Source organism: Hyperoodon ampullatus (genome assembly GCF_949752795.1).
Source record: "Hyperoodon ampullatus genome assembly, chromosome: 1".
Taxonomy (NCBI): Eukaryota; Metazoa; Chordata; class Mammalia; order Artiodactyla; family Ziphiidae; genus Hyperoodon; species Hyperoodon ampullatus.
Window position 1 is genome coordinate 56349632 of NC_136914.1, and position 14234 is coordinate 56363865.

General features: G+C 34.8%; 1 protein-coding gene across 1 annotated transcript in view; it reads right to left on the bottom strand.

The window, feature by feature from the left end:
• CTNNA3 (catenin alpha 3) overlaps positions 1-14234 on the bottom strand; it is a gene marked incomplete at both ends in the record, with an annotated part of 1638358 nt that overhangs the window by 391607 nt on the left and 1232517 nt on the right. The window contains 1 exon segment of the mRNA XM_079710492.1: positions 1160-1360. Within this exon segment, the coding sequence (XP_079566618.1) occupies positions 1160-1360 (201 nt within the window).

The following is a 14234-nucleotide window of genomic DNA, read 5'->3' on the forward strand; positions in this document are numbered from 1 at the left end:
TCCAAATTTAAAATGCCCCATGCAGGGGCTTCCCTGGTGGCGCAGTGGTTGAGAGTCCGCCTGCCGATGCAGGGGACGCGGGTTCGTGCCCCGGTCTGGGAGGATCCCACGTGCCGCGGAGCGGCTGGGCCCGTGAGCCATGGCCGCTGGGCCTGTGCGTCCGGAGCCTGTGCTCCACTACGGGAGAGGCCACAACAGTGAGAGGCCCACATAACGCAAAAAAAAAAAAAAAAAAAAAAAAAAATGCCCCATGCATAACAGGAACAGTTCTCTAGGTAGGATCAATGACTTAAGTATGTAATTTCAAATATTGTAGGAATCATGGGTCCACTGTCACCCTCCTCTTATGAAGTAATTAATAAGAAAAATTCAGCCTGAGGTTTTCACAGATCACAAGGGCTTTTCACAAGAATAACTACTGCCATGTTGACTTCTAAAAATGGTTGGTTGCCCTCATTCAAATTGTATCCACTGTTTTTGAATTCATATGAATTCAAATGCTTCTTTGAATTTTCTGTAAGTGTCTTGGAGAAATGTTAATAACAGTGCTAAAATAAGAATACTATTTTAATGTGTGATTCAAAAACTAAGCATTTATTAGCTGATTTCAGAAAATATTAACTTCGGTGCTGCAACCAAAACAAAATCCCGGTCTGGTATTTCTTAAGTAATCAAAGATTATGTGAAAGAACAAAATGGTGTTTTGTAAACAGATTGCAAAAGAAGGTAGAAAGCATTTCTCTGGAAACATAGGACAAGTTTGCTGTGTTTAAGCAATATAAACAAAAACCTGGGGGTACCAATCAGATAGCTAAAAGAGGGCGTGGAAACTATTACATATTTATCACATCTGGCCTAATTATATCTCCTAACAACTCTAGCATTAATAAACATTCATAAGTGGTTAAAGGCCTGTGGGTAATTTATATAATGCATATATGTATAAAAGCCTTTTTTCTCCAGTGAATATATTTACTTCCCAGAGATAAATTTCAAATCACACAACCACAGGATGCAAGCCCCTATCAGAGAGTAGAGCAATCTATTTCAAAACAAGCCACACAGACTGAGATCTTCTTTCCATATGTATGAATATTTGGTAGCTATGTAGACGCAAATGTCAGGAAGAGAGCAGCTGTTATTGGGGACAGAGACTTACCAGTACTTGTCAGGAAGTTAACATTTCTCATCACACCTTCTGTGTAAGCTCCTGGCTCGTAACTGTCCATTTCACCTGTGACAATGTGAGCAACTCTTGCGGCCCGTCCTCTGATAGCACCTGCAGCTCGATCTAAATTATCAGCATCCTGGTCTCTCAAGGCTATGATACATTTGTTGACATCTTCTAGGATATGGCTCTCTGTAAGTAAAGAGGTCAAATTAGTTTTGTGTGGTTTTTTTTTAATCACACAAATCTAACATACTATATAATTCATGTCAATTTCTGGTTGCAGATAATGTGCACATTGGGAATAAAAGACATTGACAACTAAGAAGAAAAAATACAGATGTGACTTTGCTTATACCTTTTTCAATAGCTCATTTGTAAAATAAAAATTTTGCATTTTTATCAGCAAATTTTACAGATTGCATCTTATTTTAGATTCTAGTTCCAGCAGATTAGATTGTAGATTTGAGTGATTTACAGATGGAAATTAAGGAAAGATTCTAGATTAAAACAAAAATAAAATGTATAATGATGGAATACTTAATCTTGATTAAGCACAATACTATGCAGATTATGAAACTCTTAAAAAAATCACCTGCCCTAAATATATAGAAAAATATAACTATGGTGTTCCATTCAGCTAATGTTCACTGATGTATGATATTTAACACAATTACAGAAATATTATAAATTAGCAAATGATGAAAATGGTGAAATATACAATTTTATACTGTAAAGCAATAACCTCACTACATCTGTGAAAAAACTTATATATAAAAAGGGCTTTAAAAAGATTGATTGACTTGAAGTAAATGAATCTCAGAGAAATTTGCTCACTCTGAAGAGTATCTCCAGACCTCTTTCTCTTCTTCCTTCTTTGCACGATTAAGGCATGAAGACAGCTGGGAGTTATTAGTATAGCACAACAATGTATTCTTTTTCTATAAAATGATTAATACTCCCAGAATAAAACTAATTAGTGGAGCTGAGTAAATATGTATAATATCAACAAGCATGGGCAATGATATTTCTAAGAAATTAAAAGAATACTAAAGAAATGGTTTCTATTTTTATTAAATGAATCCCCACCCCAAATCTTTAAAGACTCTATTACTTCAAAACACACAGAGAAAACAACTACAACAAAAAGGCCTCAGTAATTCCAGAACATATTGTTAACTTCCCCTTCCCCCTCCCCCTCCCCTTCTCCCTCTCTCTCTCTCTCTCCCTCTCCCTGGATTTGCTGACTTTCTGCAGGTAAGCTACACAAGACAGATATTCATAAAGCTATTTCCTTGCGGAGTCACACCTTCCTCTTATTTTGTAGAGCATAATATCCAAATTGTCAAAGAATATGGTCATTGGTGAACTTCTTAGACCTGATGTCTACTATTCCTTTGACAGTCCCTCATGCTTTAGTTATATCTATTTTACAATTTTCCAAATCTGCCATGTTTTTTTCATGCCTCTGTGTCTGTGGGCATATTAGAACCTTGACCTAGACTGTTCTTTTGGGTTCTTGGACCCAATGTCAATGTGTGTGTGTGTGTGTGTGTGTGTGTGTGTGTGTGTGTGTGTAGGCTTCCCAACACCAACAAGCAACTCTCTGTACACCAGCTGGGTGATGTGTAATTCAACTCAATTCTGACACCATCTACCTGGAGATAGCATCAGATTCTACAAGTTAAGGGTTTAGTCCCACAAGACTGCCCCTTCCCACCCCCCCTACAGACACCAGTCAAAAGCCTAGATCGTTACCTGTGCTTCTGCTACAATTTGAAGGTTCCCCCCTTCTGGACTTCAGACGCTGGTCCAACTTCAGGTTGTTACATGTATTTCTGACCAACTAGCTATATATCAGAGGTTCCCACAACCTCTTTTTTAGGTTTGATTATTTTGCTTAAAGTAGCTCACAGAACTCAGAGAACCATTTTACTTACTAGATTTAACTTTTATAACTCAGGACTAGCCAGATGGAAGAGACGCAGAGGGTAAGGTATGGGGAAAGACCCAGAGCCCCATGCCCTCCCCAGGCATGCCACTCTCCCCAAATCTCCATGTGCTCACCAACCTAGAAGCTCTCCAAAACCCATCCTTTTGGGATTTTATGGAGGCTTCATTACATAGGCATGATTGATTAAATCACTGGCCATTGGCAACTGATTCAGCCTCCAGCCCCTCTACCCTTCCCAGAGGTAAAGGGGTGGAACTAAAAGTTCTAAACACATGGTTGGTTGCCCTGTCAACCAGCCCCCATCCTACGGCGGGCGGGGTGGTCCCAAAGTCACCTCATTAACGTACAAAAGACAGCTTTAGGGCCCTCATCACTCAGTATATTCCAAGGGTTTTAGGAGCTCTGTGACAGAAACAGACCAAAGATATACCTCTTATTCTAAATCACAATATCGTAATTGCCAATCCCCTCTGGTCTGCTTGCTCAGCTCCTACTATTCTTTTTTTTTTGGCCATGCCTCATGGCTTGCAGGATCTTAGTTCCCCTACCAGGGACCAAACCCATACCCCCTGCAGTGGAAGGGCAGAGTCCTAACCACTGGACCACCAGGGAATTCCTTACTATTCTTTTAAGACACTAGTTAAATGTCCTGCTTCAGGAAATCCATGCTGACCTAGAACAAGGCAAACTTTGTTCCAAGTTGTTTGGGGTTCACATAAAGTGGTTTATATGTTTTCATTAGAGCTTCTTTCTGTGTTTTAGTGATATACTAATGAAACTATCTCTCTAGTAGACTAACAAATATATATGAGTGCAGGAATTTTATCTTATTCCTTGAGGTATCTAGCCCTTGGTACAGTACATAGCACCTGTTAGGTTAACAAGAATGTTTGTTGAATGAATGAATGAAGTCTTCTTATAAGATGCACCTGGGAACAGTACATTATTTTGTCTAAATCCTAAATCATGGGTTATGAATATTGGTAGACACATTTCTGTAACCTTAAAATTAGTCAATTTAAGCCACATTAAGGACAGTAAGTTCATTTGCATGAAAAAGATTAAGTACTGAAAACCTTCATTATAAATTCACTGGAGTTTTAACCTAATTTGTAGCATTCAGTTATGAATGTGTCATTAAGGCCTGTAATAAATCGAGGCACAGTCCCATCTCAACAGAAAGCACGTGTGTATCATCACCATCATGTTTCTCTTGGAACTGAAGTACAAGTATAAATGTGGAAGGCGTAATAAAAATCAGTTTTTAAAAAATCCACAGATGTGCCCTTTAATGACACATTAATATAGCTGCCACAAAATATTTTTTTCCTATGATTTTGCACTGGAAAAAATACAAAAAATATTTACTAACAATGAATGTTCACTTCTATAAAACAATGATATATATGCTTCACAATTTATTTTATTACTTTAAAAGGAGAATAAAATATGCAGTAAGAATTTTTCTGATTCTTTTTTGCTTGGCCTTATAGAAGTTTGTGTAGTTATTGCTTTAGTTTGCACAACACAATCAGAAGCCCTGGTGTTAATTATGTTGAAGAACCATAGAGTTAAGGTCAGATATGGAAATAAAAATCTTACATGAAAATATAAAATATAAAAAATAAGGAAAATAAATGACAAGAAGCATATACCCATCGTTTATCTGAAGCAGCTATATTGAGAACGTCGGAGATGATGACTAAATGATCTTTTGAATTACTAAGATTAAATATAGTGCAGAAGCATTAGGAAAGGTTTGCAAGATTTCCATTATTGTGACACTTCCCCATTATTCTGAATGTTTCACAAAATGTTCACAAAACAATTATTTGCATGAAATTCTAAACACAGAGTACCAGAAAATTTTTTTTTAAAAAAGGGCACCTCCCATATACACAGTAACTAAACATTAAGCTAATGTCTTAAAAACAAGCATTTCTTTATTTCAGGTGAACTTAAGTAGTTAAAAAGGCCTTCATGATAGCTTGAGTATTTATGTCTAGATATATAACTCTACACCTATAGGAAAGAAATAAAACACCAAATACTTTGTATAAAACTTTCTACTGACATATCTCTTAAGTCTTCGCTGATGGAATGAGTTTACTCGTTAGACGCAGAAAAAATCATTAGGAGCTCTACCTCCAATTCATTTTTTTTCTCAACTGCACATGTACTTGGATTTAACAATTACATAATTTTTACAATGAGGTTTAAAAGAAAGAAAATGTTATTATTTTTCTAAAGAGGAAATTTTTTTTCTAAAGAGACTGAATTATAAACTAAAAGAGGTTGAGTTTCTTAAATTGGCAAGATTAAGTTTAGCAACGCATTGTAAATGAGCTCAGAGATTTAACTAAGAAAATGTTTCCATTTTGCACACCTGAATCTCTACCTGTAAATTTAAAATTCATTACATAGGCAGCTACACAGTAATTTTTCTCTTTCATGCCCCTTCAAAAAAAGAAGCTATAAAGCCAATGGAATACACCAGTATATAAGTTAATTGTTGTTTATGTATCTACTTAAAGGTGGCCAAAATTTTTTAGTAAGAATTTGATCATGATGATTGTTCTCCAAATAAGTAATATCCTGCATAAATATCTAGGCAAGTACTATTCTGAGAATAAAGAACATGTATATAGCTAAATGTAAAACTTTTTGAAATTTCATATCCCTTTTCTACATCCTTAGAACCTTTCCTCTGTCTCCTTTCCTGAACCTAAGTATTGCTATGTGTTAGAAAATGTAGATGATGTAAAACATAAATAAGGTAAATCCCCTTCTGTAAAGGGTTTAAAAGCTAGCAACCAGAAAGAATTACTTTCTTTTAAAAAAAATTATTGAAGTATAGTTGATGTAAAATATTAATATTATATAAGTTATAGGTGTACAATATAGTGATTCACAATTTTTAAAGGTTATACTCCATTTATAGTTATTATAAAATATTGGTAAGAATTACTTTCTTTCATTATCTTTTATTCTTCCCAAAATACGATAGTCAAAATTATCTCATCATTTTAATGAAGTTTTGTTAACCTTTATCACAAAAGTTTGCCTAGTTTCTCTTCACTATAAGCTATTTATTCTTCATTGGACTTTAACCAGCTCAAACTTATTTGACCCACTTCTGACAATAATCAAAAGAAAAATAAAGATTGCTATTCCCAAACTAGTTCTTTACCAAACTATACTTAAAGGAATTCTGCAGTACTTATGGAGACACGATTCTATAGAAATAAACACACACATACAAACACACACACACACACACACACACACACACACAAAGTCACTGAAGTCTTCATATTTCTTTTCATAAGTCTTAAGTAGGCTCTTACAACAGTTTTCTCTGTGAAGTAAAGAAATTTATCAAAAGCTTAGAAATAGGCAAAAGGTACTATTGCTTGTCCCTTCAGTGCCCTCCTGGGTAGACATTGTGAACCAAGCCTACCTAGCAGATATCTGATTCTCCAGCAGTGTCAATCTTTTTACCACTTGCTATTTACTATTGGTTAGGATGTTTTACAATTCTGTAAGTGTTTTACAGTTCTGTAGATGTTCATTTTGTTAAAAGGGGTAGCTAGGTAAATAATTCTTGTCACACAGGAATGCAAATAAATTTTTATCTGATAGAGATGGGAGTAATTTTTATAGAAAACATAATCCTGAAGGTTACATTTTTACTGTTCTATAGGACCATCAACCAGTTTTTTTTCTAAGTTAGAATTTTATTTAACCATTCTTTCTTTATCCAGTTCTCCTTAAACAAGTATTATCATCTTGGTGTCTCTCAATAGTGAATTTTTGACAGCTGTTCAATTGAAATTTGTAAAAGCCTTGCTTTCAGCTTTGGAAAATTATTCTTTGACTGTGTATTTTGTCTTGGAAGCTACTAATTTTTCAATTATTTTTTCTACCCATGGGGAAAAAATGTAAAGGATAAATTACATGTGGAATCATAGACCTACATGTAAAGTGCAAAACTTTAAAGCCCTAGGAGAAAATCTAGGTAGCCTTGAGTTTGGAAATGACTTTTTAAATACAACACTGAAAGTATAATAAATGAAAGGAAATACTAACAAATTGGACTTCATAAAAATTTAAAACTTCTGCTCTGTGAAAGGCACTGTTGGTTAAGAGAATGAAAAGGCAAGCACAGATCAGAAAAAAATATTTGCAAAAGGACTGGTATCTAAAATCTACAAATAATTCTTAAAATTCAACAATAAAAATAAAAAAGTCTATAAATATTAGCAAAAGATCTAACAAAGACACCCAAACAAAGAAGACATATAAATGAAAAGTAAGCGTATGAAAGGACACTTAACATCACATATCATCAGGGAATTGCAATTAAAACAACAATGAGATACCACTACACACCTATTAGAATGACCAAAATTCAGAACCCTGAGAATATCAAGTACTGAGGAGAATACAAAGCAACAGGAACTCTCATTCATTGCTGGTGGAAATGCAAAATGGTACAGCCACTCTGAAAGACAATTTGTCAGTTTCTTATAAAACCAAACATGCTCTTACCATGTGATCCAGCAATTGTGCTACTTGGTATTTACCCAAATGAGGTGAAAACTTACATCAACACAAAAACTTCACATGAACATTTATTGAAGCTTGGCTTATAATTACCAAAACTTGGAAGCAACCAAGATATCCTTCAACAGGATAAACAAACTGTTATACATTGATACAATGGAATATTATACAGCAATGAAAATAAACTATGAAGCGACAAAAAGACATGGAGGAAATTTAAATACATATTGATAATAAATTAAGTCAATATGAAAAGTTTACATACTGCAGTATTCCAACTATATGACATTTTGGAAAAGTCAAAACTACGGACACAGTAAAAAAACATCAGTGGTTGCCAGGGATTCAGGGGTAAAACGGGAGGAATGAATAGATGTAACACAGGGGATTTTCAGCATAGTGATACTATTCTGTATGATACTGTCATGATGGATGCATGTCATTATTACATTTGTAAAATCCATAGAATTTAAAACACATAGTGAACCCTAATGTAAACTGCAGAAGGTAGTTAATGAATCAATATTGGTTCATCAATTACAACAGCAAAGAAGCTTCTTGAAACATTCACTATTCAGTGCCAAGGCCACCTGAGACCTTTAACAAGCACTGTGTTCAGCTTCTAAACTGGAAGAAAACTGATAATGTTCAATCTTACATATTCAATAACATTCATAATTTACAGATATCTATAATTAATGTGGTAGGAATTTTGAACATTCTTCAATTTTCCAAGAATATAATTAAGAAAAAGTTTGATCCTTTCCCCAACTCTTTCCTAGCTTTTACACAGTAATATCTCTGGTCGTCAATTTGCTTGAGTTTTTTTTTTTTTTTTTTAATAAATCAGCATATTAGGGGATATTATTATTTATTTATTTATTTTTGGCTGTGTTGGGTCTCGTTTCTGTGTGAGGGGTTTCTCTAGTTGCAGCAAGTGGGGGCCACTCTTCATCGTGGTGTGCGGGCCTCTCACTATCGCAGCCTCTCTTGTTATGGAGCACAGGCTCCAGACGCGCAGGCTCAGTAGTTGTGGCTCACAGGCCTAGTTGCTCCGCGGCATGTGGGATTCTGCCCCCAGACCAGGGCTCGAACTCGTGTCCCCTGCATTAGCAGGCAGATTCTCAACCACTGCACCACCTGGGAAGCCCTTGAGTTTTTAACAAATAATTTTGGAGTGCCTATTTTCCATAATGTGCATATTATAATCAACATATGCACATTATTTCATTAAATTCTTATAACATTCCTAAGAGGTAGGTCTCTTACCTATCTTTTTTTTTCCAAAAAATAATAAACTTTATTTTTAAGGGAAGTTTTACATTCACAGAAAAATTGAGCAGAAAGTACAAAGGTTCCCACTTACCCACTCATGCACAGCCTCCCCATTATCAACATCCCCAACCAGAGTAGTACATTTTTTACTGTCCATGAAGCTACACTGACACAATATTATCACCCGAAGTCCAAAGTTTAATACATTAGAGTTCACTCTTGCTATTTTACATTCTTTGGGTTTGAACAAATGTATAATGACATATATCCACCATTGTAGTATCATACAGAACAGTTGCAGTGCCCTAAAAGTCCTCTGTGCTCTGCCTATTTATCCCCCATGCAACCACTGGCAACCACTAGTCTTTTTACTGTCTCCACAGTTTTGCACTTTTCAGAATGTCACATAATTGGAATCATACAATATGTATCTTTTTCAGATTTGCTTCTTTCATTTAGTAATATGCGTTAAAGTTTCCTCCATGGCTTGTTGGCTTATTTCATTTTAGCACGGGATAATATTCCATTGTGTGGATGTACCACAGTTTATTTATTCATTTACCTACTGAAGGATATCTTGCTTGCATGCAGATTTTGGCAATTATGAATAAAGCTGCTATAAACATCTATGTGCATGTTTTTGTATGGAGGTAACTTTTCATTTTATTTTGGTAAATACCAAGGAGTGTGGTGATTGTTATATCATAAGTTAAGAGTGTGTTTAACGGGTTTTTTTGCTGTTGTTTTTTAATTTTTATTGGAATATAGTTGCTTTACAATGTTGTGTTAGTTTCTACTGTACAGCAAATGAATCAGCTATATGTATACATATATCCCTTTTTTTTTTGGATTTCCTTCCCATTTAGGTTACCACAGAGCACTGAGTAGCATTCTCTGAGCTGTACAGTAGGTTCTCACTAGTTATCTATTTTATACATAGTGTCAATAGTGTATGTATGTCAATCCCAATCTACCAATTCATCCCACTTCCCCTTCCCCCTTGGTATCCATACGTTTGTTTAGCTTTGTTAGAAACTGCCAAACTGCCTTCCAAAGTAGCTGTATCATCTTACCTATCAGTTTTAAAGATGAAGAAATCAAGCCTTTGAGCAGAAATATATCATTCCAAAATTCATAGTTACAGTAATTGAGCCATAGCTTGAAATCAAGTTTATCCTACCTACTAAGGTCTTAGAAATGCTAAGGTCTCATCTGGCTTTAAAATATGGTTATTCTATAATTATATTGTTCAGCTACCCCAAATGTAAAATGGGAAGGAGAAATTATAGGTCTAAAGTATTTTCTAAATTTTATAAAATGGTGCAAAAGATTGTTTATAATATTGTGTACCTGAATGCATTATAAGTTTTCACATTAATTTTAACTGGGCATGAAATATCATCTAAGCATATTTAGAGGGATAGTTTTAATTCTGCAAAGCACACATGGACAGTGCTCTAGTAATGTCAGTATTCTGGATGTGTATAGAGACATCATAGCTAGAGGGAACCTAAAGCATTCTAGACACATCAGCAGAGAAGATGGCCATAGAAGAAGAACTTAGCAAATGAAATTTAATGCCTCAGCTATTTACCTACTCTGATGTCGGAGCAAAAGTCTAGGTTATTGCATTTTATGCTGCCCTTATCTTGACAAAATAAACAAACAGAAAAAGTAAACCAAACCTCAGGTTTTCTTATTTAGCCCATACTTTCTTTCTTTCTTTTTTTCTTTTTTTTTTTTTTTTTTTTTTGCCGTATGCAGGCTCTCAAGCACTGCACCACCAGGGAAGCCCTATTTATTTATTTTTTGTAAAATAATACTATAAGTCATAATACATAAGTCTTATCATTTTAATGATTACCATTTCAAATTATACTCTATTTTTAATTAACAGTGTTATTAAAGAGTGAACCTCAATAGGTAAAATTTAGATGACTAAGCACACACCAATTGTTAAGAACTATATATTGCTACGGTAAATATATGCCTGATGCCCCCAGATAAATCTTAATACCATTAGTTCTTCCAGGATTTTCCCTCTCTCTCAACTTTGGGCCTGAAAACTAGTAGCAATTGTAAACTGGTATTTTTAAAAATTCATTTATTCAATGAGTCTTTACAGAGTTCTTACCACTAGGTATATTGCTGGGTAACAGAGATGACAAGATAAATAACTCATTGTCTTTGCTTCAAAAGAACTCACAGTCTAATGACAGAAAAGAGAACCTAAACAACTAACTACAAGAAATGTGATTAGTGTCATACAGTACATGGGCAAGAGTGGCTAAACCATTTCCTTTTCCTACAGTGCACTTCCTCTTTCTATGTTTGTACATCCGTTGCATTACATACCATGGATTGTTCCATTAAGATCAGGTTGATCCAGCGAGTATGTCTTGGTCTTTTTTAAGTTCATTGTGTATTTACATGTTCTTTGATGACTGTGAAAGTAGGGGTGTAGTAATTTTCCTATCAAAATGATATGTATATGATCAATAGCCTCTAATGGCTCTAACTATGAGAGTCTGAAGCCAAGTAACTGATGTTCTGTCCTATTCATTGCTAGCGTGATACCTGTATAAAAACTGAAGAATTATTTAAAAGGTATTTTATTGGGAGAGTTTTATGTTACATAACCAATTTATAAATATTATTTCATTAGCTCATTTATTGTTAACATCTGTTTTTTTCTTTGCACATTTTGTTTTTTGGTGCTTCTTTTACAACTTGTAAAGTATAATCCATGTCCTTTGTGTGTGGACACCTTAGTTCAGCTTAGATTCAATACAGGAAAAGAGAGGCATGGAAATTTTTAAACTTTCTATTTAAAGATTAAAAAATTAGTTATTTTTCCCCAATTCTGTGCTTAAGAACAAGTTTTTGTATCATACAGAAACTTCCAAAGTAAAAATTGGCACAAATAGCAGTCAGTTCCAACAATTACAGTAATTGCATGGGACCAGTACAATCTATCTACAAAATACTGCAGTTAAAAGAAATTTTTGCCAAGATTCAAACATGATGAAAGACAGTAGCACATGACACAAACATGCATATACTAAAGATCACAGTAGGGGAAGCTAGTGGAGGTACTGTAATGAGGCTGATGTTAATAAAATGAGGAAGAAAGCAATATGACAGCAAAAACTGCTGATAGTAATAAGAGGTAAGCTGTTAAAACGACTCCTAAAAATGTGAAACAAACAGGTTGTGGGTTTTTTTTTTTTTTTTGATGCTATGTCTACATAAAAAGCAGAAAAATATAATCTTTGTTCAAGATCTTAAACAAAGATATGAGACTTCTAAAAAAGGGCAAACAGCCCGGTTGGCCTACAACAGCTTATTCTTTCAGTTTTAAACATCTACTGTCAGACCATCTAATCAAATCATCTTGAACAAATTCAGTGTTATTATCTCAGCAACCTTGCCTGGAAGGCCATTCCTCCCATTTAAGCATCTCCGCATGAAAAACAGATTCACAACAGCTGGTCTGATTTCCTTTTCCTTCAATTTTCCTTTTGTTGCCTTTTCCATTTTATGTCCTTTTCCAATCACGTTTGTTGAGTTGCAAATAGTAATTTTCATTCTTACCTATGGTCTTTATTTTACTGCTTATTTGCAGGGTTAGTGGTCTAACTTGTTGCTTAATATTAGCTGAAACATAATAATTTGAAGGACTATAACTACCCTTGCTCGCCTCAAACAATTTCAGAAAGTTGGCATACGTTTTGTTTTCTTTCATAGTATTATCTACACCAATAAAACACCTGAGTCAAAATTGGCCACTAATATTTTGTCAATGCTATGTATCCATGGGCTCTGACTTATCTTCTTTTCCTGCATCTGGTTGCCTCTTGTATTTTCTGTTCTAGAGTTCTCAGTATTTAAAAAAAAAAATCTGATCATTTAGAACAATTATCATTTTAATACAAAAAACCCATAGGAGGTATAAAATATTATAATTGAAATGATAAACACAAAACTTTGACTTTGACAGTCATGGATAAGTAAATTCAAACATATGACACCTCATATTCATCATAATTTTGGCATGTGGTACATGTGCGAAGAAGTGGGGTTGTCATACAATAGTATAAAATGACATTAAAAGACTTAAATAAGAACTGGACTATCTTTCTCATACTTATTATTTACATCAAACCTTAGACATGACATCATCAAAGTGTCATCTATTATAAATATATCAAGCCAAAATGCAGAATTTCTTTGCTCATTACCCTGCCATACCATAGATCTATGCCATCATCTGAAGAAAATTGTCACCTACTGCTGAAAAACCTCTGGGATATTCTGCATCTGAAATCAGGGACTACCATCATTCTGAAAAGACAACAACGTACATCAAAACATAGGGCAGGGCTTCCCTGGTGGCGCAGTGGTTGAGAGTCCTCCTACCGATGCAGGGGACACGGGTTCGTGCCCCGGTGGGGGAGGACCTCACATGCCACGGAGCAGCTGGGCCCTTGAGCCATGGCCGCTGAGCCTGTGTTCCGCAACGGGGGAGGCCACGGCAGTGAGAGGCCCACGTACCGCAAAAAAAAAAAAAAAAAAACACTTCTAAACAAAAGAGTAACTGATTTCATCTCACATGAGCCTGGAGTACCTCAGATAAAATTCATCTGATTAACATAATGGCTGTTATTATTTCATACTATATTTAATGTTACTGATAATTCAGGGAAGATAAGAAGGTAATCACCAATCCAAGAGGTACATAGTTTTAAAGAGAACATACTGAATTTAATTATTTGAATTTTTGATTATCAAAACTATTGATTAGATGCATAGAGCTTACTAATGGTCTGGCTGTTCATATCTCTCTTTACTTGTTTATCTCCCTGTTAGACTATGAACTCCTCGAGGAAAAAACACTGTTTCTTCCTCATTTATTGAAGCTTCAGAACCAAGATTGGTGTCAAAAATATAATAAACACTCAATAAAACCTGTTAAAATGAACAAACACTGTACATTGGTATTTTCTTACACTCCTTATTAATTATTTTACAAATTATATTGTTTATTCATATGTTAATATATCAACAATTAACAGATCTGAAATATTATTTGCAAGACAGGTACTGTATAATATTTTATTCATATACTTAGCACATTATTTACTGGATTTCTATTATGCACTGGGCACTCTGCTAATTTTAAGGTAAACGGTAATTATATTTTTTAAAAGTCTTGGCTGTCTTGACTTGGTTTCAGTCCTTGCTACACAGCGCTAGCTTAGACCTAATCAA